This window comes from Lepisma saccharinum, chromosome 3 (genome assembly GCF_977018435.1).
Source record: "Lepisma saccharinum chromosome 3, izLepSacc3.1, whole genome shotgun sequence".
NCBI lineage: Eukaryota > Metazoa > Arthropoda > Insecta > Zygentoma > Lepismatidae > Lepisma > Lepisma saccharinum.
Window position 1 is genome coordinate 107,976,555 of NC_139231.1, and position 22,398 is coordinate 107,998,952.

At 37.8% G+C, this 22,398-nt stretch overlaps 1 protein-coding gene across 1 annotated transcript; it reads left to right on the forward strand.

Moving 5' to 3' along the window:
* The first annotated feature begins 7,187 nt into the window (after positions 1-7,187).
* LOC145985947 (uncharacterized) lies at positions 7,188-22,044 on the forward strand. The gene is made up of 6 exons (XM_083120089.1): positions 7,188-7,454; positions 13,914-13,998; positions 15,227-15,318; positions 16,293-16,436; positions 18,810-18,928; positions 21,163-22,044. The coding sequence occupies exons 2-6, from the start codon at positions 13,936-13,938 to the stop codon at positions 21,936-21,938; spliced, it is 1,194 nt and encodes a 397-aa protein (XP_082976215.1). The 5' UTR covers positions 7,188-7,454; positions 13,914-13,935; the 3' UTR covers positions 21,939-22,044.
* The last annotated feature ends 354 nt before the right edge of the window (positions 22,045-22,398 follow it).

The window sequence follows — 22,398 nt, forward strand, 5'->3', positions numbered from 1 at the left end:
ATATTTTTTGAATTCGCCTCCCCCCAAACTATAAGGATTAAGGAACGGGTACATTTGACAAAATTTTGGGATGGCCAGAACCCGTGGTCTTCATGCCTGGCCAACGGTTAATAATAAGTAAACCTCTACACTAAGCATTGGCCACGGAATAAAGGGAATGGACAAGATTGGCACACCATCTTGGCATTTATAAAATCTTCTTGAGAATTTTTTTTGGGAGAAGGTCCCTCCGCCCCTTCGGTAAAGTTGGCCCTATGATACTAACGATGGTACCATAGGCTTGGCGCATAGTCTGGGTAGCTGATGAGATCCACCAAGTATTTGGTTACCCATAATTGTGATCGACAAGTGAAACTTACCGCCTGTGTGGTGGAGCATGTTGAATGCTGGCTTCGCTATTTTTGGCCACCTATGTGGTGCACGACGACAAGGCCAAGGGTGTCCTTTTGAAGTGTCTCTTCATCAATTTCATCCTCATCTTCGCGAGCCGGCCCCCGTGGCGGAGTGGTTATCACATCGCGCTACGACGCCAGGGGTCCCGGGTTCGAATCTCGGCCTGGGAATGGATGTTTGTGAGTGTCAATTCGCAATTTCATCATATCATCACTCATCCCCATCTTCGCAATTTAGCCAAAAGTGGCACAAAAATAGAAGTAAAATAAAGTAAATAAATCTAAAATCATCTTCGCGATTAACCAGAAGTGACAGGAAAGCTAAGTAAAATACACCAAATCAATCAATCACTAATTTTAAAAACATGTTTCGGAATTGCGGCACACAGAACTATGCTGGTACTATCGGAGCATATTTGTGCGTACAGTGCCAGCGATTGGGTTCCAAAACTGGGGGTGGGGCAAGGACAGTTTGCTTTCCCGTGGTAGATAAGGTTTAGCATACTGCTGGAGCAAGAGTGGCAAAAAGTGGTGGAGGGGCAACTGCCTCCCCTTACCCCCGTAATCGCCACCACTGCGTGCGTAAAATAATTAGATGAAGAGAATAATGTGTGAGAGTTGATGTAATAAAAGCATTACAAGTTTATTATCATCCGATTGTTACAAGTATAATATAGGACTTGTCAGCTTGGTTGTTACACCAATCGTACAACAGGTAAAGGTTTACTATTTCATCTAACGTAGTACAATTTATATAAAATAGGTTTTACAAAATTATTTTTTAGAACTTTATGAAGTGAGCATTATGGAAATTTGTGCCGCATACCTCGTAAGATCACAGTTCGACCAAGGTTTTTAAGTTACAGAAAAGATTAAATATAAGACGAATTCTGGCATTGACAGTGGTGTCAGTTTTAATTTCACACCGTCAAAGGTCAATGAATATGCATAAGTTGCAATCAGCTCTATTCATGATGCAATGCGTCATACCAACTTAGCCTAATTGACACACCAGAAAAACAAGGTGAGAAAGAATGTGCAACAAATTCAGAGCGATATTGTCCACATCTCGTAATATTAATGTGGAAGGTTCGTACATTGGATACTAGAACTTTCTCTGTGTATTCGTCGAATATGTAACATCAATACTATGTAATAATACTAATAATAATAATAATAAATCGTCTTTATTAGGGTGGGTGTGTTTCGTCCTCAAGGGCCGTTCTTACGCGAGTACAACAGATCCTTGTCTGAGAGAGATTAATACAATACAAGGATGTACGTAATAAAGGGTATGCATTGAATACACAATGATCGTATCTATAAGTCCAATGTATCTATCGAAGACGTGAGTTCAAAATTTAACCAATAGGAAATGGTTTTTCTCAAGTCACATATTAAATATAGTTCTCACCAAGAATCTGTAAAGAAAAATACATTAAAAATAAAAAAAATATATTTCAATAAATTGTATTTTATAGATTGACGTTTGGATATTACCTTTAAAACATATTGTTATTTTTTGAATTTTAAACATCCCGCTGTACATAAACACTATCAACTTAGGTTTGGATTTTTTTACTGGTGATTTCCTAATTTTACGTTGCTTTAGTGCTTCGTTAAGTTAAGTGTGATGATAGGGTAAAATGCTTATTGGTTGAAACTAACATGAGTACACTCACAAAAGAACAGGAGAGGACTCGAAGCAGGAATCTTCGAACACTCATCGTACTCGGGGACAAAGGCGGCTATGTATGTGCGTGTCAGGAGGTTATAGAGATTTTTTCATCTTTTTAGGGGGTATAAATATAAATTCGGTGCCAAAAATACCATAAATTGGGCTTATGTGAAACTTTCAAATTCATGATAGCAAGAATATATAATGATGAGATGAAATTTGTGAAATGAGGCTCAGAAAAATCACCTATTCTTAGGCCGGGATTCATACCCGGGAACTTCAGTTGCAAGATTGAAAGTCATTTAACACACTCGTCCACCGAGCAAGCTAACAATGTGGGTTAAAAAAATGCTTTATTTGTGAGAGTTCAATTTAAAAACAAATATTTAAGAAATGTTGTATTTTGTACAAAAACGGCGTAGGCTATATCTTTTAAATGTTTAAATTAAGTTGTTTTATACATTTTTGTTCCAAACAATGGAATCAGGTATATACACAGCAAAATGACATTACTTAGAGACACGTAGAGAGAAAGAAAACGGCTACACGTCAAAGTTATCACAGCTGGCAACACTGCGACCGAAGTGTGGTGACGCCGCGGGAGGTCCTCGCTGTTTTCCCTCCCCGCCGAGCAAGATCCCCAGCAGAGCATCGCGCTCTGGGAGACTCACGTAGAGGTCAGCAGTTGTGCTGTTTTTCATCCCCCCTCCCCTCTCTCCCCCCTTCATTTGACGCCAAAGCACCGGTCTGTGGGAGCGGCAAGTTTTGTGGTGACCCCCACGGCGCGAGGATGGTGAAGGATTTCGTAACCCCAAGCAGTGCCAGACGAAAGCGGACAGCGAGGCAGAGTGCTTGTGTTTGTGCATGGTCGCGGGATTGTAACAGTTTCCTTTCGAGGTGTTTATTGGCGGCGGCTTGTGTTGCAGCTGTGCCTGGATAATCGGATTCTTATTGTTGCAGGTAAATATCACAAAATAAACAATAATACTCTGATTGTATTTCAGATGGATTTTTTGTTATTCGTGCATTGCTACAACAGGAAGGAAATTGAGGATGGTTGGTGGATTGTAAACTGAGGTCATTTGTAGTCAATCGCAAATTGCCAAGATTTAGCTATTGAAATGGGTGTTATTTATGGTGATATTTGTAGAGGGTTGAACATTTTTAGCCCTAAAAAGGGAGGGGGTGCTGTATACGTATAAAATCAACAATTTTTCGATATAAGTTACTGGGATTTTTTCAAATATTACTTACATAATTGTTAACCATACTTTAACAACGCTCAGGTGTGGATTCATTTAATACGGTAAAGAAGAAACTGGTGCGGAAAGAACTTATTGTTGTCACGCTATTTTACATACGTGATGTGCCTTGACTTTTCTGTACTTATATCGTATATCTGATTGTATTTCAAATGGATTGTTTCTTATTCGTGCATTGCAACGACAGTAAGGATATTGAGGGTGGTTGATTGTAAACTGGGTTTAGGAGGTAGGACACCAAGAAAAGCGATCTGAACAGTTTTTAATTCATTTACATCTGCACTATCTAATTAACGTTCACCAAGCAATTAGATTACAAATAATTTGAAAGTTTCAATGGACTGTTTCGTAAAATTCAATTCAGTTGCAGCCAGGGTCCAGGAATTTTAAATAAATTAAATTCCGGTCCAGGAGAGAAAATCAGCAAGCGCAAATGGATTAATGGATTCTGGACCGTAAATAACCTTCTGTAAAGTATTTCAATTCGGTCCAGGAACCTTTTCCCGGCTGAATTTAAATACGGTTCAGGGACATTTTTTTTTTTCAGATTAATTTAAATACGGTCCACGAACTTTCTTCCGGATCAATTTAAATACGGTCCAGGAATCTTTTTTCACGATGAATTTAAGTGCGGTCCAGGATCCTTTTTTCGGATAAGTTTAAATAGGGTCCAAGTTCTGTATTGAGATGAAACAATACGCAACTGGGACCGAATTTAAATTGTGCTAGAAAAAAGGTTCCGGTCCCGCAGGGGAGCCCAATAGAACCCACTACAATTTATGGGTTCGTGGAACTTTAACAACCCTTGCTGCGGCCAAATATAGCATTTCCAGCTATTGTCTTTTCTATGTTTGTAGGGGTGGTGACCTTTTCGGAAGGCACACAATTGCCAAACTCTACTCCAAATGGTGCACTCTCGACTGCATTTCGCAGACTAAGGAGGCTCTGGCGTCTGGATCATCAGCCAGTATAGGGTCTAATCCTCTGTGGGGTTTGTCTCCTGTTCATATGTGTTCGTGATTGCCCTTTTATCAGTTTCATCTTATCATCATCAATTCTCATCTTCGCGATTAGCCAAAAATGACAGATGAGTGAGGAAAATAAATCGTTTGTAGGATATACGCAAGCCGTGACAACTGCGTTATGATTAACGGTTTGTGGCAACCAATTATTATTATTATTATTTACTATTGTATTGATGGAGTTGTTTATGTGTGGTTCTATTACAATTCTGCCCAACATCTTAAACATCTTCGCCGATCGCATGAACGATGTTGAAGCATACCGCGCTAAGCATTCTCGAGCTTGGCTTTGGAAATAATGAAGAATTACAACACTGAAAACGTAACCAGGTGGGACCTGGTTTTTGAACTCGTTAAATTCAAGTTTCTTCTCCTACTCACTCAGCTAACCAGTTCAGATAGGGGAGGTGGGCTAAGTTAATGGACAACCCTCATCTCGGACCCCCACCAACGACAGCGAACAAGATGTTTCTGGACAACTTCGACGACACGTAGGAGGCCACTGGGGAAAACCAGAAGGAACTTGAATCGCCAAAGGGTAGAATCACAACGGGACTTGACACTTCACCCAATTTCTCTTCCAGCGCTTCAATTGTTATTACAAGAAAACCGTAACGCATTGTGTTTCGGATTTGTTATAACCCCTTCCAATCCATAATAACTATTAATGAAGAAGTAATTGATTTCATCACAAGCACAAATCAGCCGGAAGCGATTGAAATCATGAACTAAAATTCCTATATGTAGCGCCAATTATATTATCTATGAACTTCACATCGATACTTTCCAAATAGAGAGAGATTAACACACAAAAAGACACATGAGCTGTCATTGAAAATGCAGTTCCAGATGTTGGGAAAACTGACTTCACTAGCGGTCAAGAATTTTTATCAGCTTCTCAAACTTTCAACTGCCGAGAACTAGAAATATCTGGTTTAAGATAACGTATGTCAACTGCACACATATTATCAACCAATACCAAATAAAAATCTGTCTACTGTAAATCTGTGTTGCATGGACCTTCGAATGATGCACATAGCCTATTACCCATTGTCAAGCAAGAATATGATGTTTTTCTAATTAAGCAATGTATGACTTAAATTATATTTTTTTTACAATCCATATAGAGGACAAACCTAAATTTTTTTTTTCGTGCATCTGTGCACGTGGCTATGTCCACTGCCGTATGTACAGCCAACGGCAAAGATATTGTCCATCGCCATTTTCATTATTCATTATTCTACATTCTGTGTTGTTTCAAAAAGTGGAATTTTGCCGATTCGAAGCAGGTGTTGTGCTGACCTCTACCTATTAACGAGTTTATTTCAATTCATTAACATCACAGTGTGGAAAACAAGCTGAATGAAAATAGTGATGGACAATCACCCACTGTTTCTTTTGCCGTTGGGTGTACGTACGTACAATTTGATTTGGGCGCTTTTATTTTTACGGTCCCCAAGATATTCGAGATATGTGCGTGGTTGGCCATGCCCTCATGCCACTGTCCTATGTTCATCGCATTAAAGAATATTCAGAGCAGCAGTGGTAGATACAGAGTTGTATGGTATACAGGGGAGTGTTTGTTGGAGCCTTGGGAATAAATGGGGATGCTTGTAGATTCAACATTATGTTATTGTAACATAATGCGAATTATCCCACCCCCTCCATTTCGAGCACTGGGACTGTGATACTTATTCTCTAGATATATAATGCTAATTATATTCCGAAATAGAGAAAAACCTGTAGTAGAAGCATAAACAACCTTTGGGTATGTGGACGTGTGCTATCATGATTTCACAGCTTTTCACCCATTCGATATTGTCTTTTTTAAGACACCATTTATCATTGAGTGCCCAAATCGCGATCTTGCTGCAGCGAGTTCTGGGTTCGACTCCCAGTTAGGGCATGGATGTTTCTTCTAATCATCATTAATTTAAAATAGTACAAGCCAGCAGTTCTCAAACTTTTTTTCTCATTGTACCCTTTAGTCGTATCTAAACGCCTAATGTATCCCTGCCATAGGTTTTCTCCGAATAGTGGGTTTTGGGGAATTTTTTTGACTGCCTGCTCGGTGGGGCGTTTTTGATATGTTGGAGGCGTGTAACTGCAAGAGCAAAATGGCATTCGGGCTGTGTAAAAAGATGGTAAACAAATAAACATTAGAATCCTACGTCCATTATTTTATTGGGTGTTCCTACATATATAATCTTTATGATTAGTTACAAAAATGAAAATGAGAAACACATGTATGCTAAGAAGTATAAAAGAAATAATTTTCATATCTTTCCCAGAGTTGTTGAAAAACGTGAAGAACAGAAATAAGTTTGTAAACAAAGTGTCAAGCACAATTTCGGAGATTTTATTGTAAATCCTCATAGTTTCTAGTGAGAAGGACGTGACTGCATAGCTTGAAACAGTTTCTTGATATCTGGCTGTGCACTTCAAACTTTCAAGCGGAGATTCGGCTCCAAATTTAGTATATTTTGGTACTTGTTTTTTAAGTTTACCATGGATGAAAACCCACTCTCCGAACTGATTGCGTACCCCCTTCAAGTTGTTAATGTAACCCGGGGGGGGGGGGTACGCGTACCACAGTTTCAGAACCACTGGTATAGGCGACAATAAATGACTAAATGCCCACAGAATTCCTCTTTCCCCAAACAGGCCACGCTATCTGTGCATGTTAGCACACAAGAGAAATTACTATGGGGGAGGGGGGGTTGCTATTTTGTTCGAGAGATGCAGTGACACGAGGTTTCTTCACTCGCACGCTGCTGCAGATGAACAGATGACGAAACAGGCTGTCCGTGCCAGCCCTTGGTTCGGCTGATAACATTCACAGCAGAAATCGCACGTCACCCATCACGTCAGTTCAGAAAGCAAATGCATACCAGTATATTAAACTCTCCTCCTCCCTGACCAAAAATCGCCGATATTATAGAGCCAATCGAGACGAGGTGTGTTGTGACGATCGAGTTGTGCGTGATTTATTAAGTGAGAAAGTGACTGTGATAGTGTCAATTATTGGAAACGTGCTATTGGAACAGTTACTTCATGTAGTTGGGGCAATTTACGTCGTTCCTTTGATTGATGAGAGAAGGTAAGTCGTTGGTTCTTAGCTTTTTTGAACGATTAGTTTAAACCTCAACAGCACTGAATTGTTGATGATTAATAATCAGTTGTCAAGTACTTCTGGCATTTTCGTCTTTTGTACCTCTCTATAGTTACATTTTACCATCTTAAAGAAATAGTTACTAAATTATTACGAAAATGTGTCTTCTTGAATAGTATCTGCTTTGGGCGATGCAGGCAGGTTGTCAGCTAATTCAAGGTTCCATGTGCATTTGACCAACTGAAATCCAAATAGGCCTATACATACATCTATCTACTCATGGTTGTTTATTTCATAAGCAAGGAGAGGGGGTAATTAAGATCAACGTGTGGGAGCATGTCATATGCAGGGGGAACGGGATGCCACAGATGCATTAAAACAGAACGTTATTATAAGAGAAGGGCTAGTACTGACTGGCTAAAACCGTTTCATATCCTCTCCTACTCCTTTCTGTGACGTCACTGAACACGTTACTGGTCGAAACTATTTACTTCATTTGAGTTTTTAAAATTACATTTTAGTAAATTTCGGTGAGGCCCCTGCACACTCATGTGTGTCATTCATTACTTGTCATGCCTTTCTTAGTTCTCATATAAAAGTCAACTCTCCTTGTTGAAAAAAAAATAGAAATTACTACAATCTAAGAATTCGTGTACTGGAATCATATTACAAGTAGGTAATTTGCCTCATGGTAGATGAAAAAGTAGAATGATTGTGTCCCGTATGAAAACAAGAAAATCGCACTCCCTAAGCCCTTGTTTTACAAAGAAGCGGCTTTTAAGTGGGCCTTTTATTGTTTTTCCTTTACATCCACTGTATTAGATTTTAGGGGACCTTCGAGAATTCTAAAATTATACTTCTGGCACGTGTTTTTTTTCTTCTTTGTATTGCGTTTGCGAAGTCCAATGTCCGTGGAACACAGTGGCGTATGCTGGTTCTAACAAGTGGGTAATCTCCGACCTTTTGATCCTCAAACTCCAAAAGTTTCCGTGCAATTTACGTCAAGCTCCATATTGGATTTAGGAATATTGTGTCGGAATGTTTGTCTTATTGCTACGATCACAATCAATTAATTCTCGTTATTGCAGTTTACTATACGTGTAGAATTTCAAATAATAAAACAAGACAGTATTATAAAGCTATAAAAAAAACAGCCTGTGAAATATAAAATGAAAGACGTGCACCAATGAAATAAAAACCAGCAATATTAATTTAAATGCAAAATTCAACTTACTCCAGGACCCGATTACTTGTGCCGTACCACATCCAAAGCACGCTGTTTGTCCAGTTCACGTCAATACGTGTCTGTGCGAAAGATTGCAGCTTAACAAAGGAAGTTATGTGACTTTTGGATTTTTCATGTTTGGCACAAGTGTTGCAAATATTACAGTATCAGCCACGCGTCCATACATTATTTTCAGCCCCGAAAAGGAACCACAGCCAACAAAAATGCAAAGCTTATTAACACTTACACTTCCTGTCAACTATGGTGTTTTGTCATAATTTGCTTGCGAAAATGCCTCACATATTCCCGATTTTTGTCTTTGTGTGTAGAAATAAGTTCAAGCGATGACACTGGCCTACCTGTATTAACAATTTGCAACTTCTCCTGAAAAGATCTTGTTTCAAAAGGTTTCACCAGCAAATCTTGTATCACATCCATTACCCTTTAACACAGCACTATCACGACAAACACTAACACCTAAATAAATAATAAACACGAAGCCAACGACTACACGCATTCAGTTTCACGCGCCAAACTTCTGTTGTTGTGTTCCTGGCTCAGAATGAAATTCCCTATGAATGATAAAAAAAAAATCCCTTTCCGAGCTCGAAATGACAGGTTGTTAAAAGTTCGAATCATTGCAGGTCAGAGCCAGAATTTTATTTCGGGATGGGGAACTACCCTTATTAGCAGCCGCCACATAAAGTTGAAACAGTGGGGTTAGACGTCCTGAGGATGAATCTCAGATTATTACAACGTATTAGGCAAAGTGTTTAATCCTGCTAATGAAGTAAAATTAATTACCACTATACACTTTTTAAATTAGATATTTGTAGGATTTCGGGGAGGGGGGTTTCAGCTCCCCCCCCCGAGTCCTCCACCTGGTTACGTGCCTGATGTGTTTTTTCGTTTTATGTTTAATTCGTTCATCTTCATCACTATTAATCTAAACAGGCGGAATATAGCAACTTAAATTAACTAATATATATATAAAATGTATTTTTGATATCTTTCCCTTTAAAAAATATTCAGTTCCGTGAAAGAAGTATTCTCGCTGCTTTTGAAGATTAGAGAGGAGAAACAATCACTATTTTTGTAAATACAAGGATGGGGGGAGTCAGCATATAGGTGCTTTAATTGCTTAAGCTTTGAATTTTAATTCAGTTTGCTTCATCTTCAATATTTAAGCTTTTCCCTTTTGATAAATTTATGTTCAAGTAACAGAAATCAGTAAGACAGAAGCAAATGTAAAGTGAAAATTAGCGTAGAATTGGTTTGCCCATGTTATTCAGTTTTCCTGTTCTTCGCACTCTACCGGGTATGTTTTCCCTAGTTCAGCGGAGGGAACGGAGGCTCTGAAGGTTGAGAGTGCGACCGGTGGACTCTCACAAGAAGGAGCTTACCCTGAGCACGGAATCATCGCGCCTGAGAAGCAGTGTTTCCTCCCCTCTTTCCTTTCTCCTCTCTCCTCGCCAAGGATTGTAAGGAAAGCGGGAGGAATGACGTCAGGATGAGATTCCCTGAAGTCATTCCACCGGCTGGAGAAAGGTTCCCGGACATTCGGCGGCAAACGATTGGAAGTATTCGCGCGTTGGAAGCAAGGAAATGTATGCATCGAAATTGGTTTGGAAGAATATTGCGAAGAAATGTATATATATATATATTTTTTTTAAAAAAAAAAGAAATACAGCCGGGTCATCTGCGATTACCTAGATGACCCAGAGTATACGCCGCTGGTGGAACAGAACATTTTCCGGCAATTCTTGCACCATTCACTGTGCGATAATCTTGTTTTTAATTTCTGCACAATGTAATTAAAACCTCGTTAAAACGGTAGAATTGTCAGCAAAAATAGGGAGAATGCTATTTAATTTACCCCTATATATCTCGTGCATTTGGGGGTCGAAATTCTTCAACAACCGACTATTTTTCGTTTGTTGAAAGAGGGTGTCTGTTCCATGTGCCAGAAAGATAGTAGACGAAATAAACCGCACAGAACACAACTATCTCCCATAAAATTAATCATGCCATAGGAAGCAAAGTAAGAAACGAATGTACAGTGGGACCCTTGAGTATTACCGTGCAAATTGTCCTTGACTATTTTCAATATTTTTTTCTCTTACATCCGATATGTTTTTAAGCGATGGATTTTTATGTATGATGGTGCAGAAGTTGTCAACAGCTTGTTTTGAGTTTTCTTTTAATTCTTGAACATCCTATTGGGCCAAATAAAGTACACGAACATGGTGATGGACAATTTGCACGGTAATACTTGTGAATCCCACTGTACAGTTCTGGGTTGTAACAACCCTACTGTCTTCCAATGGGGACGTTACGCTTCGGAAGTGTTTCTGACTACTTGGTTCCGATGCAACAAAATGTGAGTCATAGGTAATACGTTGTCTTTAAGTCAACTTTATGCACAGAAAGACTATTCGGGACTGGACCTACAGTTTAAAGTGGGATCCAAACCACTATGTACCTCAACTGGGTACTGAACCTGGAACCTCTCGATTACAAGGCAACGTCTAACACGTGCTGTGGGAAATTTGTTCTAGATAAGCTTCCCATTCAGTTCTCAACGAAGCGAATAATTTCATTGTCGTATTGCGGTCATGTGGTTATAAAAGCTATATTTATTTATCCCCTCATTGGTTAGTTGCTTTAATTAACGCCGGATATTTATACCACGAGCACCCGAAATTTAATCATACTTATTATAATTTGGACTAAACCATACTATCTCTGTTGTTGTAGGCGTAGGTTGAGACAACTTACATTCCTAGACAAGACTCTATGAACATCGATTTACAACTTACAAATGTTCATAATATTTTACTTACCTGTTCGTTCTTATTTGTACGAACGTAATATTTATAAGAATTTTTATACTGTGATAAAAGTCCCTTCCCTATTTACATAATAGCCTAAGCTATGTTTGGTTGCGGCTTCCGTATACGTTGGTTGTTCGTTGCAAAATCATTGCGCATGAAATCACCGATTAGTCGGTTGGTTAGTAAAACCATCAATAAAAATGTCGCAGTAGATGTGTTTTCCCCTCAATAACTATCAGTAAGTACCGGTTTCGAAAAAGAAACAGGGGGTCAAATGGGTGCTGACCTGCTGACCATAAGCAGTGTAAAAAAATCTTCATCTGGTAAGAACCGGACTGAGCTGGATTGTCCTTGGACTCGGCTTCTTGGTACGAGTTATCTCATGTTGTCACACTTGCACCAATCCCGTTGCTATAGGTGACCGCACTCGCAGAATTTCCTATATCAAGATACGTAACCGGGCAGTGTCTCCAACCTGCGTTCGTCAGAGTTGCCAGCTAGTGAATTGCGAATTTTCCGAACATGGCGTGAATGAACTATTATAGACATATTTATAGCAAAGGCCGTTTAATTATATGTGAATAACTGAGTGTTCTATCAGCGGAAATTCAACCTGACATCTCGTTATTATTAGACGTTACAACTAACACTTGTGATAATGAGAGCCTCCAGCAGCATGCTAGTAAACATACAGCAAAGATAATAGGTAAATTATCCATTGCTACATTCATTCTTTTTTATTCTGTATCCGCCGATGTTGCGTTAAGGAATGGAATTCTGTTGATGCAAAGCTGCTTCAATTCATAATCATCGCATTGTGGATGAAAATGAAAATGTTGATAGACAAATCGTCTACTATTACTTATGTCATTGGGTGTACAGGGTCAACGAAATTAGTAATAAGTTGTGTTTTATACAGCGTATATTGATACACTTGTATTTTGAATTGTATATTTTGCAAATATATGCTGTATAAAGAAACAAACTGCCGGAGTACTAATTGAGGCGAGTGTACCTGTACGTGATTGCACTGGTGCAGAAGGTATGACTGCCCTGCAGGAGAATCGGTTTCGATCTCAACTAGAACTTACAAAATTTAATTCCAATCTCCTTACCAAAGCAGCTCTGGAGCTCACTCAGGGTCTCTAAAAATATACCTCGGAGCATGGGCGTCCGGAAGGGGAGGGGTCAAGGGGCCCGTGTCCTACCTGGAAAATGAAAGTCAACCAAAAATTATATATCTCACACAAATAATTTCATTTCAGCCCCAATAATGTGTGTTCATTATTGCACGAACATGATAAATTCAAATTTAAGCAATGTTTTTTGAGGGGACAACACTATTATTGGGGAAAATGTGCCTTGTTTGAAGCCCCTGGAAAAAATACCTTCTTTGCCCCTCCCTCGAAAAAAAATCCTGCTGACGTCCATGCCTGGGAGTGACCTTGGGGGCAATGGCAACCGGAGTGTGGTGGTGTTAACATCACCACTATACAACCAATCTTGCTTATGTCAGATACTACTTTCAAAACTCTCCACCAGGGCCAGACTTGCCCATTGGGCATAATCCCAGTGCACCCTCTCAGCCCTTCCTATAACACACATTCAGTGCTTTATTTCCCTATTGCTCCATCATAGATATAACAAATATATAAAAAATGTGGAACCCAATTCTGTCTTTACTGTAATACTAAGCCATTACAATCAACGATTTTTTGGGGTGCCCTGTTGAGGAAAATTGCCATGTCCCTCTTGGCATTGCCAGTCAGGCCCTGCTCCCCACTCCATTTGCCTTCAAAGCACAGTGCAATAATACATTTTTGTGATCATTTTACTTTTCCAAATTATGTCCTAAGTTTCAGGATTCATTTTGTCACATTTTATTTTTTGACTCTCGCCAGGCTATTTTCATATTTGGTATAGTTGCATCTTTTCATGATACGAGAATTTTTTTAGTATTTTCTTTTACATAATTACAGTGTAACATAAAAATATAATTAAGACTTGTAAGAACAAATGAGTACACTATTAGAAAGTTATCAAACTGTTAACAAAACCCAAGATTAAGTTTTGAATGTTTGACAACTAGAAATTGTTTCAGAAACAATCCATCAGAAATACAGTTTCCTGCTCCACAACTGATAATCTAATCTGAGATGAGTGTTGCATAGATATAACTATGTCTATTCTTTATGTGTTTCAGTAAATTTGAAAATGTTTGTTTACCCACAAGTCCAAATAGTTTGAAGTAATTCCACATGTATGTTGTAAATTTATGTAGGTAGTCGGTTCTACAATAGCCAAAGTTGTCACTTCAAATATAGAAAATAAACAGTGAAAATTAGTTTTGTATTCAGTTTTTTAAATTGATTTTGCATTTTTTTCCAGAGTAATCCACAGTCATTCAACAATGGGTGAAATGATGCAAACAAGAGAGAAGTTTTCATCTTCAGTCAAATTAATTAGTGATCAGGTACAATTTCTAAAGAATTCATTATCATTTTTCTCTGCTGTAAAAATGAAGTCAATGTAAACAAATACAAATGGCTTCTGAGAAATCCTATTGGTTGCTTGAATTGCAGCTGTGCAGGAATCTTGTGCGTGAGAATATAGTAGATGCCATACCACTCAATGTAGCTACTATATTGAAGTTGTGGGATCTTATATTATCAGCAGTGCAACTGCTGTTCGTGGGAAAGGAGCTATTTCTTTTCTCAGAAGTTTCATGATTTTGTTTACATTAACTTAATTCTAGTGCCGCAGTGGTCTAGATGGTATGGCATCTGCCTGCTATGCAGGGGACCCGGGTTTGATTCCCTGGGTGGGTGATCTAAGGTCAGAATTTTTCCGGCCTTGTCCTCACATAAAGTGGCTCCGGGGCTCACCCAGCCTCAAGTCAATGAGTATGTGGGGGTAAAGGTGGCTGGAGCATGGTGCTGATCACATCACCTCCAAAATTGACGAGATTGAGAATGTGTGTGGCCCTGCCTCCACATCCCGCCCTATATGCACGGGGAACTTTACCTTACATTAACTTCATCCTTGCAGTGGATAAAGAATAATATTATGCTAGATAATATTTTCCCTTTAAAAAAAAAATAGAAACTTCATCCATACAGTGAAACCTTGATTTTACGTTCTAGGATTTTACACTTTCTCGCATTATGTGTTCAATCTTGATGGTCCCAACATAGCAAAAGGTTATACAATTTTCCTCGATTTAACATTTTCCCGCATTTTAAGTTTTTCAGCTTGGTCCCCTGAGAAACGTAAAATTGAGGTTCCACTGTAATTGAGTTTCAATGTTTAGAATTAAAAATACAGTTTCAAGAAATCAATATAATTTATAAAAATACCTTATTCATGAATGATGACAGTCACTTGGATACATTAATTAAATTATAAATATTATATTTAATTTCTATTTGGTGAATCATATACAATAAATCGCTCTTTAAAAAGACTTCACTTTTAATATTTTTAGATAATATGAAATAGATGCATTGATAAAATATGCAACTCAAGATGTGAATTAATGGAGGCAATGACTTCTAGTTTATTATGCTAACATTTATTATTGTTCTGATTTTGAATCTGAAATATTACAACCATTAATTCAAATTAAAATTCAACAACCTTTTATTATCCATTGATCATTTTACAAAATCGAATACATTAATTTTTATTTTTTTTCCTTGCAGACTCATTCTATGGCAGAAAGTACTTATAAAATTCCTTTGTACAAAGACGATACGACTGACGAAATGAATACAGAACAAGGATTTAAATGCAGGTAATGTTAAACTTTGATAAACAAAATAAATTGCTGTTCGAGAATGGATTGTAACAATTTATGCATGGAAAACTTACTTAATTTTTCTTGGGCTTATTGTATATTGTATGTGAACTGGTCTGCTTATTAACCCTTAACTTGTGAGGTGCGGTCTCACAGATCGCTTGAGGTTCTGAAGTTTCAGATTACCGCCTTTCCTTTGAGCTAGTGTCACCACCTTCCGTCTACCTTATGCAATAGTGTCCTTGGCCCTCCTCCTTGTGAAGCTTTTTTTTATTGCCAAGTGCGGTCTGCCCTATGTACCTCACAAGGAGCGTTATGGCGAGTGATGCACAGTCTTCTATTAGAATTAGAAAAATTAAAAATATTTTTGAACCCTTTTTGCTTTCTGTAGTTAAATTACACTTACTAGTTGCCAAATATATCGTAAAAGGTTATTTTTTGTGTATATTTTTGACAGTACGACAAGTGAAATGAATATGTTCACACGTATGTTCACATTTATAATAATTTTTGTAGATGAATAAACTAATGAATATAGTAGCTATATAACTTACGTTCTGGCACCAATTACTGTCAAATCAGTCATAATACCCATAATGTATTATTCTTCAATATCAGAAAGTTAAATTGGTAATTTATGTTGAGGCAGGGGTAAAAAAATTCAGATCGGTCTGACAGACGTACCTCACAAAGTATGTCCCAGTATAAGGGCTAAGATCACCTTGTAATCAAGGGTTTTGGAGTTTGATTTCCAGTGGAGTTGCAGTCACAGATTTAGATTGCACTTTAAACTGTAGGTCCAGCCCAAATTGCCCTATCAGAGCACGACGACCTAAAACTAACTTTTTCAATTTTGCGTATTAAGTTCAGTCTGAGAAAACGAACAGTCGGAATTGCTAACAGTTCACATTACTTGTATTAATTGATGAACTTTACATATGTGCTTATGGATACACTTTTGTTCCCTATAGATGGATTGGTTGTGGCATTTGGTTCAGTAGACTTGAGCTTTTGGCAGCTCATGTTACCCAGGTTCATGCAATCTCAGGTGCAGGGGGACTCTTCTTCTGTGGTTGGGAAGGATGCTCTCGTGGAGACAGAGGATTCAATGCCAGGTAGTTGGTCTTTGGAAAGATACTATTTTAAAAAGAGACAGGGTTACAGTTACTTATTTTGAAAAATAATAGTTACTGTTTCTTGACAGCAGTAACTTACTTGTAACTGCATTACAAGTAACTTCACACATTGATATAGATAAGGGGAATAATTGGGTTCAAAGAATAATGATAACAGAAAAGATCGAATGATCTCTACGTATCTTATTCTTGCCAGTTTAGAGGTTAAATGGTTACCTACATTGTTCCCATCTAATGAGAGAAGTATGTCCTGCAGCTATCCTGGATACGAACTATCAAGTGGTTCTTTCTTCATGAAAATGCGAGAGCTTAGTTTCTTCAAAACTTGTGAAGTAGTTAATTCGTACGTTTGTCCTCTCCTTGTTAAATGTAGCCGTAACTTATTTTATGACATTTCAAAGATAGTGTTTATTAATTATTAGCATTTATTGTTTTTGGAACCTGGCTTGCTCATAGGACAATATTAGCAGTAAAACCCATGCATCAGCTTTTCAAAATTACTAGAAAACTGTCTGTTTAATTAATATTTGTTTCATAGTCTATAATGTTATCCATTATAAAATAAGAATGAATCATTTAAGCATTTCTGTGTGTACGAGGGTCACTATTTATATTTTGAGCCTAACAATGAAAAAACAGGAATTTGGCATTGAAAACTACTTTATTGTTTTTCGAAGTATTCTCCTTTATGGCCAATACACTTTTGCATTTGTTCGAACCATTTGTCAAAGCAGTTTTTCCAATCTTCTTGAGACACCTCCATAATATGGTTTTTGAACGCATCAACGGCATCTTCCGCCGACGAAAATCGTTGTCCATGCAATTTATTCTTGACATTTGGGAACAAGAAGTCATTGGGTGCCAAATCAGGACTGTACGGCGGATGACCCATCAATTCGATTTTTTGACTGTTCATAAAGTCGGTTGTTAGGCGAGATGTGTGACAGTTGGCATTGTCTTGATGAAGAATGATCCGACGGCGTTTGTTTGTTTTCCGTATTTGACCGAAGACCTCTGGCAAACAAATTGCTGTGTACCATTCAGAGTTGACCGTTGTACGTTCCTCTAAAGGCACAGTTGCCACATGACCAGTTTTCCCGAAAAAACAGGCGACCATTTGTTTCGATGTGCTTCGAGCGCGAACAACTTTTGTTGGATTGGGTTCATCTTGAAACACCCATACAGTCGACTGCTGTTAACGTTCCGGCTCATATGCATATGTCCATGATTCGTCACCTGTTACAATCTTATATACGTCTTTTGAAGCACCACGATTGTATTTATTGAGCATTTGTTTGCACCAATTGACGCGAGCATCTTTTTGAGTTTTAGTCAAATTGTGTGGGATCCAACGAGAACATACCTTTCTCACAGCTAAATGATCATGTAATATTTTATATATGCTGGTGGAACTAATGCCTATGGTTGCCTCAATCTCACAGTATGTCACATGACGATCTTGCAGTATTAGGTTTTGCACAGCATCAATGTTTTCTTGAACAACAACTGATTTTGGACGACCTTCGAGAATCTCATCGGTGAGCGAATGGCGGCCACAATTAAATTCGTTATACCAGCGTTTCACAGTGGCAAAGGATGGGGATTCATCGCCAAATGTGGAAGTAAGTTGATCGATGCACTCTTGTCTGGATAATCCACGTCGAAAATCGTAAAAAATCATCGCACAAAAATGTTCACGAGTTAATTCCATTTTCTTGTTGTGGCGCAATCTCCAAGCCAACATAAACAACACAAATCAACACAATCAACAAAACATGTGAAGTACGTTATGGTCAATAATGCCAGACGATTCCGTGCAAACGTCAAATCGCACCTAACTTCAATCAGTGTTGCCAAGGCTCAAAATATAAATAGTGACCCTCGTATATATTTAAGAGTTTACAATGGTCTAAGTACCCTCCCTCAATGCTATTTCGTACAGTATCAAGAAAGCAAATTTCCATCTCTCTTTTATTTATTACATGAGAAGTTAGTGTTATTTTTCCATTGAAACTGTTGTCAGGATTTTCCACTGGCACTGTTTCTAGTAGGTAAATTACGATCTACCAAATTAAAACTGAATTATTACACAACTGGGAACTAATATAGAATTTAAAAATAACTGTTTCAGCTGCCTTCTCTACAGTTTAGATCTACCAAATTAAAACTAAATTATTACACAACTGGGAACTAATATAGAATGTAAAAATAAGGAGGGGAGCTGTAAAAAATTAAGATGATAGGTTAAGGTAGGTTTTCTCCTTTTTTTTTTTAAAGAAAAATGAAATTACTCTTAGTTTCTTTTCATGCCAGTATGAAGTTCTAAGTGGATTTCTTGTGTTCATCTTTCAGATACAAGATGTTGGTGCATGTTAGGACACACACGAATGAAAAGCCTCATCAATGCTTCAAGTGCGCCAAGAGCTTCAGTCGAGCAGAAAATCTCAAGATTCATGCTCGTTCTCATACAGGTTAGTTCCGTAAGCAATTACTGTACTTATAAATGAAGTAAACATCCTTTCTCTCATTCAAACATTCTGCTTGTTCTGCAGAGTTAATAAAAATAACAATTTTACAACTCAGAACAGTTACAATGGAAAAGGGGGGGATCAAGGAAAATAACTTCCATCTTATCTGCAAAATGAAGTTGCTTACTTAAATTAGTATATCACAGATCACAGAACTGACAATAAACATCCGACTGCAGAAGAGATATAGTCAGTCTGAGTTTCACTTACATTGGTGAGCTAGGAAAATATTTCAAAGACCATATGCCTTCTTTGTGAAATTGAGTTCCTCTACTTCATGGAGGAAGTCCAGAAATATTCCAAGATTTCAATGTCACTAATTTCAACATTAGTGGCAATGTTTCACGTTTTTGGTGTTTTTGAACTTCTTGCATGAAGAGGAGAAATTCAATATGAGAAAGAAGGTGTGTGATCTTAGAAACATGGTTTTCCTACATCTCAGCTCACCAACGTAACTGAAAATTACACCATTTCTTATAAAAAGTGAGCTATGTGCACCTATTGCAAGAATGACTACATAAGGTTTACAAATGTTTATACACTTGTTTTTGTTTTGATAAACATATTTCTTCACAAATTTACTTGAATGTTTGTTATGGCATCTTTAAAAATATCAGAAAAGATCTAATAACCAGTGTGCTATTTAAAAAAAATCCAGTGCAGGGGGATTCCAGTCACTTCTTTTAAAAGATTTTTATGTGTGTTATGCCCCAGAGACTAAAAAATTGCCCTAACCAATACCACCCTATAATTAACAGTGGCGAAGCTCCTATGAGGCTTTTGAGGCTTAGCCTACACAAAAAATGTTGAAATTAAAATGTTCTTGTACCCTGTAACAATCAAAGTTCATTAAAACGAATTAAACTATGTAATCCGAACGTTTGGTTCCGCCGATCCTTCCAGATATGTCGTCAGTCAGGCGAGAAAGAGGAGAGCGCGTTCAGTCCGAACTGTGAGGCTTTTGACGAAAAGCCTCGCGTTAAAGGGCAGCTACAGCCTGAGCTCTGTGTAGGTGGAAGGGGAGTGTAAGGGGAGGGGACTGCCGATTCGCTGGGTGAAAGCGGCTAGCCTCAGAACCAACTTGTTGTGCTTCTAGTCTTCTTGTGCAAAGTGCGTCGTTCACGCGCTGCATTGTTGAATGTTAATTTACTTCAAGTGCATGCGCGCGTGTGTTTATGTGTGTTTCACATATTGTATTTATGTTATAAAAATATAATACTGTGAAATTATGTGTTGAAAACTCGTAAGAGGATTTGCAGTGAAATAAATGTAAGTGAACAAGACTTCGTGGCTCTCAGATGCTTAACCTACGAAATCTCGGAGACACTGACTCTACAAATGGAAATATATTTTGGAGATCTTGAAAAGATAAAATTTGTTGAATTGCTAGACCAGAATAGCTTTGGGGGATATAAACTACATTTTCCTGTGATGAAATTAAATAACCTTCAGTCCACATATCCATTTTTCAACAAAGAACGATTAGAAAATGATTTAAAGAATATCTATGCTGATGAAGAAGAGCATTTACCTCCTGCAGACCTTCTAAAATTCATAGTTAGCAATGATCTTCAAACAATCTACAAAGAAGTAACACAACTTATCAAGTTGGTCTTGACATTCCCTGTTACAACAGCTTCCTCCGAAAGAAGTATGAGCACCCTCAAGAGAGTAAAAAATTATCTCCGTAATTCAATGAAAAGTGAAAGATTAAGTTCTCTCAGTCTCAGTACAATAGCCATTGAAAAAAAAAACTGGTTAAAGAACTTTCTATTGATCAAGCAAGGCTTCAAGGAAAGAGTAATTGATACTTTTGCGACCAACAAGAATCGACGCATGGACCTGCTGTATAAAAAAAAAATATAAGCAGATTTTTCAGCCTACCCAGTATTTACGCCTTAGCTTCGCCACTGATAATTAACAAGAAACTCTTGTTCAGAACAATAATCCAGAAAGTTATGTGGACAGATTTTGAAAAAATCATGCATACTGGTAAATTGAAATGAGATCTATGTTATAAAAAATAACTTAATTCAAACATAATAAGAAAAGTCCCTAATTATTTTAAATCTTCCTTCTTTACGCTAATTTTTACCTTCTGATTTGGTACAGAGATGTACTTTGTACAAATTAATCTTTATTTTTTATTGATCAGGACAATGTTTCTTCAATTTTAGGTGAAAAACCATATGTGTGTCCAGTAGAGGGCTGTGGGAAGGCCTACTCCAATTCCAGCGACCGATTCAAACACACCAGGACCCATTCCGTCGACAAACCTTACGTGTGCAAAGTAGCTGGATGCCCGAAACGTTACACCGATCCAAGCTCTCTCCGAAAGCACGTGAAAACATACAGGCATTTCCCCTGTTCAAGCAACAACGTGTGTGCAACTGTAGAGAAGGCAGCTGAAACAAGGTGTAAAACTGCCGATAATGTGTTGAGCCTGCGAAATGTGATAGTGGACAAGAACACAACTGTCAATTTTCTCGCCGAAAACTCTCAGGACAGTTTAAAATCCAAGAACAGTTGGGATGAAACTGACATACGTCTGCCTAAGAATAGGAATATTGAAGATATGTCGTTGGACTGTGACGTTACTGTGCAAAGTGACGATTCGCTAACGAACTCAAGTGACGATTCCAAGTTTCACAAAAGTGAATCTTCACCATGCTTAAGTTCTCCCAGTTCGTTGGACAAGCTCTGGGACAATTCCAATTCATATCCCTTCTTCAGTCCATGGTTTGGTGCAGACCTAGCCATCCTATCGTACAGCTTGCCCTTGGGTATGCAATACTGGACACAGAGTGCTCTTCACAGGGGTAACTTAACGAGGGCACATGAAAATAATATTTCTCCACTGGGTCTAATCAAAAATGGACTGCTAAATTGTTCAAGCAACTCTGAACAAATTTTGCCCCTTGATTTAACTGTGAAAGCAACATGCAAAAACTAAAGAGTTAAAATTAGGGAAAACCAATACCAGTTTACCATTGGCAAACATTTTTACACAACAGTACTTTGAAACAAGAAAAGGAGTTATTGTTAGATTTGTATAATAAATTTTTGGATTTGTTTCAGGAATTACATTAGACTATTTTTTCATAAATATTCATTATATGTAATAAAAAAAAACAGTACACACCTGTAAAAGGACAGTTACTTGCACATACTTGAACTAAATAGACAAAAATGTAATATTGTAACAAATTTATTCATATTATGTAATGTTTCAAAGTCTATTCCCAAATTTGTCAAATAATTTATTCCCGTAAGCAATTTAAACTGCATTTTGTGGAGTACAGGCAACTGCTAGCATTTATTATTGCCAAGAATAATAGGAAAAAAGTAATGTATATGTAAGAGGGACCAATCTAATAAAATATCTGAGGTTACATACAGTTAATTAAGTTCTT